The sequence below is a fragment of the Gilbertella persicaria genome (assembly GCF_025201335.1).
Source record: "Gilbertella persicaria strain CBS 190.32 chromosome Unknown B0P05scaffold_70, whole genome shotgun sequence".
NCBI classification, from domain to species: Eukaryota; Fungi; Mucoromycota; class Mucoromycetes; order Mucorales; family Choanephoraceae; genus Gilbertella; species Gilbertella persicaria.
In genome coordinates, this window is record NW_026252031.1 from 102,554 (window position 1) to 106,915 (window position 4,362).

The window sequence follows — 4,362 nt, forward strand, 5'->3', positions numbered from 1 at the left end:
ACTAAGATGATAAAGACGAGTTGATTTGAGTGCTCCCCTCAGATCTGCATTCAAAGTTGATTGCACACTGTAATCAGTACAAAAGAAGCCCCTTTTCAATAAATTTTGACTAATAAATAGGTACTAATTCATATAACATTCGATTTACAGAGCGTTTGAGAGTAAGTTTTGCTATTATACATGACATTTCTGAGGTCAAAAAGAGTAACTATTGAGTATGGCAAATGGTGCATATCATGCAAGTGGGAGGTTCAGTATTTCAAACATTGGTCTCTTGCACTCTGCTTAAAGACCTTTTTTTTTTCTTTTTACTGACACTCACAAACCGCAACTGCGTTTCGATCGAGTTAAGAGGAAGACTAAACACCAGTTAGACAAAATCAGAGCGTAGTGTTATGGCATATGGAAGACAACATCACTGTAGTTTCGCAAGTGAAATGAGTCCTGATCACCTCATACTAAAGACGAAAGACAACAAGGCAACATACTTGAGTGGACAAAGCCGTTGATGTAAGTGGAATATACGCATAGCTCTTATTACACAAATACGACAACAAAGAAAAAGGATATGCACAACACAAACACATGATGGGTTTGATCAGGGTAATCAAGCCTTTTCAGATCCTCTTTTTGTCTGAACAAGAATTGATCAGACTCTCGAATAGACACAAAAAGACTCAAAAAAGTAGACTTACACTACGAAAACTTACTAAGCCTTGAATGTATATCTTCCAAACCCTAAAGAGAGCCAGAGTCTGAAGAAAAGGGTTTGAAAGCCCTATACCACTTGATCAAACGCCTTACAGACACTTGAGAAACCAGCCTGAGTAGAACACACCTTGTTTATCATAGAGCTTACCGACCAAATCAGAGTAGAACCAGGGAGAGAAATAGTCTTGAACCAGCAGTACATCTTGTTAGACGACCTTTTAGATAACTAAAAAACCAGTTTGAGTAGACTAGTCAATAAACACAAGTTATTGCGCGTTGCTTTTGATGACACAAGTTTCAGTGTGGCTTTATGTCTGAACAACATTAAACCAACACAATTACACTATTGAAAGATATATAGAAATCAAAAAAGCAACATGAACTTACTTTGAAAAAGAATGTAAAAAAGAAACAAAAGTAAATCGTTGCTTTAAGCAAGCCCTTAAACTTTCAAAGACAAAAGTAAAAGCAGCTAGTCTTCAAGAAAACATCATTACAGTAAAAAAAAAGTATACGTCATTATTTATTGTTAAAAGCGAATCTTTATTAAATAATGTCAGTCTTTAGTTTCACTTCATAGAGAAGTTACTCACAGGAGTAGCCACGAGAAGGCAACTGACTCGTACTCCCTCACTTCCTTCACTGACACCTTCCCAGGCCCGCGATACACTGGGGAATGCCAGATCATTAAAGAAGGATCCCAACAACTCCCAGCAACTATCCTTCTTCCCGCTGCAGACCAACGCCTATATACCCCGTACCTTACTCTCGGGGCAGTAAGATAAGAAAGTAAATCATCGGCTATAACAGGCCAACAACGATCAGGATCGAACACTGAAAGCCACGGAGAGAGACACACCAGTAGACAGAACCAACCAAATAGAAAGGAAAGCCTAGAGAAAGCAGAGATGTCAGCAAACGCGTTTTTGAAATAGATGGAGTACTTACCAAAAAACGATCTACAAAAAGAGAGAACACGAAAAAACTACGCCAATTCCATCTCATCCCATCACATTGTTAGACTACAGATAACACACAGACGCTCAAAATGAAAATAGAAAGACTCAAAAAACCAACCAAAGAGAAAATCCTAGAAAAGACAGAGATGTCAGTAAACGCGTTCTTGAAATAAATAAGGTACTTACCAGAAAACGAACCACAGAAAGAGACAACAAGAAACAACTACACTAGCCTTCACCAGTGCATTGTTAGACTACAGATAACTAGTATATCCTCAATACATAGCTACTTGTAACCAAAGTAGAGAGACAAAGAGAGAGAACCAAGCAGATAGAACCAAGCAGATAAAACCAACCAAGTAAAGAGAAAATCTTAGAGAAAGTAGACGCGTTCTTGAAATAGTTAAGGCACAAACCAAAAAGAGAGACCATAAGAGATCATAAGAGATCATAAGAGACCATAAGAGACCATAAGAGACCAGAGTAGAGAAAGTAAAGAAACAGAAAGAAAAGATAAAGAAATAAAAAAGAGTGCTGCGTGCCTTTTCATAAGTAATTTTTTTTCTTTTCCTTTCCTTGCCCTTCCTTTCCTTGGTTTTTTGTTTTCTTTTGATAGAGATCATTTCATAGAGAGGACGCCCAACCTTGTGTTACATATAAACTTATTTACTTGCATAAAACATGCGATGAACACCCTACTTGTCAGTTCTATAAACAGAAAAGCATCCCCTTTTGCTTATTTTCTTTCTCTTTTGCTATTTACTTATCCTCTGTGTTTCTATTGAGTAATTCATTATTCTTTGCCCTTGAAGATAAGGGAAGTTTACTTATCATATAAATCAATGCGGAATGTATTTCGTAATAGAGGACTTTGAATTGTAATCATTCCCAGTTTCCTTTTTTTCTTTCCATGAGAAGATCATCCTGAAACAATAACAAACTTTCTTATTCATATGAAAATGTCAATAACCAAAAGAGCAAAGAAAAGTTTAGCTGTCTAAAAAAGAAAGAAAGAAAAAGAAAGAAAGAAAAAGAAAGAAAGCTATTTTGCACACAAACTGAAAGTACTGATTACTGGTGCCTAAAGATGAACTAACTATCGTCTTTTATTTTATTTTATTTTATTTTATTTTATTTTATTTTATTTTATTTTATTTTTTACCTTGAGCACAAAAAGTATCTCAGTTGATCCGTGCATTATGCATACGCTTACCACATTTTAAATCCGTAGGACAGTGGCTTGCTTTTCCCTGAAAATAGACCCTGAAAATTCGTCGCTTTTTTTTGTTCACTACAAAACTCATATTGATTGCTTTTTTCTCTTTCTAAGTGAATAGATCATAGACTTATCAGTTTAGTGATGAGGAAAAGATGACATGATGTAAACAAATATTTTTACTTTGGTGACACAAACAAGCATAAAGCAGACACTACACTTCCTTCAAGTCTAAAAACCAAAATAAACGATGCAAGTAAAAAGGAGTAATTACCTTTGATACATGTATATATATACCATGATACATTTCAAAAAGCATATAAAAGCATATAAAAGGATACAATATATATGGTTCTATATAAGCGGGAAGACTAAAATATTAGTAAAAAGTGTTTTCTAAAAAAGAAATAATATTCTTTTCTCTCTTTCAAAAAGAAAAAGCACTTACATCACATTTCAACAGTATTTACCTTTTTTTTTTTTGAAGACCAAAGTGCCATGAGAACAAGTAAGGTTATATAGAAACCGACAAGTTGAAACTTTTTAACAATGCCTTATATATATATAGTACCAGAAGAGTTAATACAATACAGGTTACCACGCGGTTACATACCAGGTACAGATTGAATTAGCAAAATCGTAGCCCAGAATCAGTTTATTATTGATCTGATCACCACTTCGCTTCTGAGAGTTCCTTCAGGCACTTATAAGGCTGGCGACAATATGTTTATCGATGGCACAGAGTGTGAAGCTCTTTATATACCTCATTCATCAGATCTTGTAGACTTACCTCCTGTAGTAGCAGAAATACAACAAACAGTGACACGCGAGTTTATGTGTCGAGCCGTCCAGTACTGCCTGAATGTGTATAAGCGTTTCCACATTTTATCAATTTTATTCCTCGTCTGTACCTCGAAAACAAAGCCCAAAACTCTGAGAGACCTCTTCAAACCTGTCCAAAACAAGTCTAACCTCTTAGAAACACCTTGCTGCCACTTCGCAACTAGTTGCTTCATGCTGACCAAAAAGAGTATCGATCCTTTTATTGACAATCACGATACCAAGAAATTGGATCCTTTGGTTGTCTTTGTCCATTTCTTGAGTTCTGGTCAGCAAAACATAATCATTATTGACCGATGGGACGACCCAACTAATACAAAACTGTACTTTGTCACAATGGAAATGGTCAAAAATGACAGTAAAACAGAGAATGATAAAGTCGAAGCGTTACAAACGATTTGTCAAGCAACACAAAATCAATTTGAGAAAATAATGACGACCGTTTCGACAACCCCAGCCGAGCGCATCAATACGCAGAAGCAGGACGGCACTATAACGCAAGTCTTGAGTACGACGCAATGAAGCAAGAATTAAACAATACACCTCCAGAAGCAACAACATCAATGTAGCTTCCTAAGACTTTGACGGCGCTCTAGTTCTATAAATTCCAATACAAAGATTTGATTGCATTCATCG

The 4,362-nt window shown here is 35.9% G+C and overlaps 2 protein-coding genes across 2 annotated transcripts; one reads left to right on the forward strand and one right to left on the reverse strand.

The window, feature by feature from the left end:
• Window positions 1-1,445: 1,445 nt before the first annotated feature.
• Window positions 1,446-2,203, reverse strand: B0P05DRAFT_563760 (uncharacterized protein; the record flags this gene model as incomplete). Its single annotated transcript, XM_051580750.1, has 3 exons — window positions 1,446-1,604; window positions 1,749-1,851; window positions 2,087-2,203. Coding segments are annotated over 3 exons (312 nt in total), but the record flags the coding sequence as incomplete, so codon positions are not given.
• Window positions 2,204-3,314: 1,111 nt separating this feature from the next.
• Window positions 3,315-4,362, forward strand: B0P05DRAFT_563762 (uncharacterized protein). The gene is made up of 5 exons (XM_051580751.1): window positions 3,315-3,394; window positions 3,455-3,502; window positions 3,530-4,126; window positions 4,189-4,234; window positions 4,255-4,362. Exons 1-5 carry the CDS (start codon window positions 3,385-3,387, stop codon window positions 4,301-4,303), a joined length of 750 nt encoding a protein of 249 aa, XP_051429756.1. The 5' UTR covers window positions 3,315-3,384; the 3' UTR covers window positions 4,304-4,362.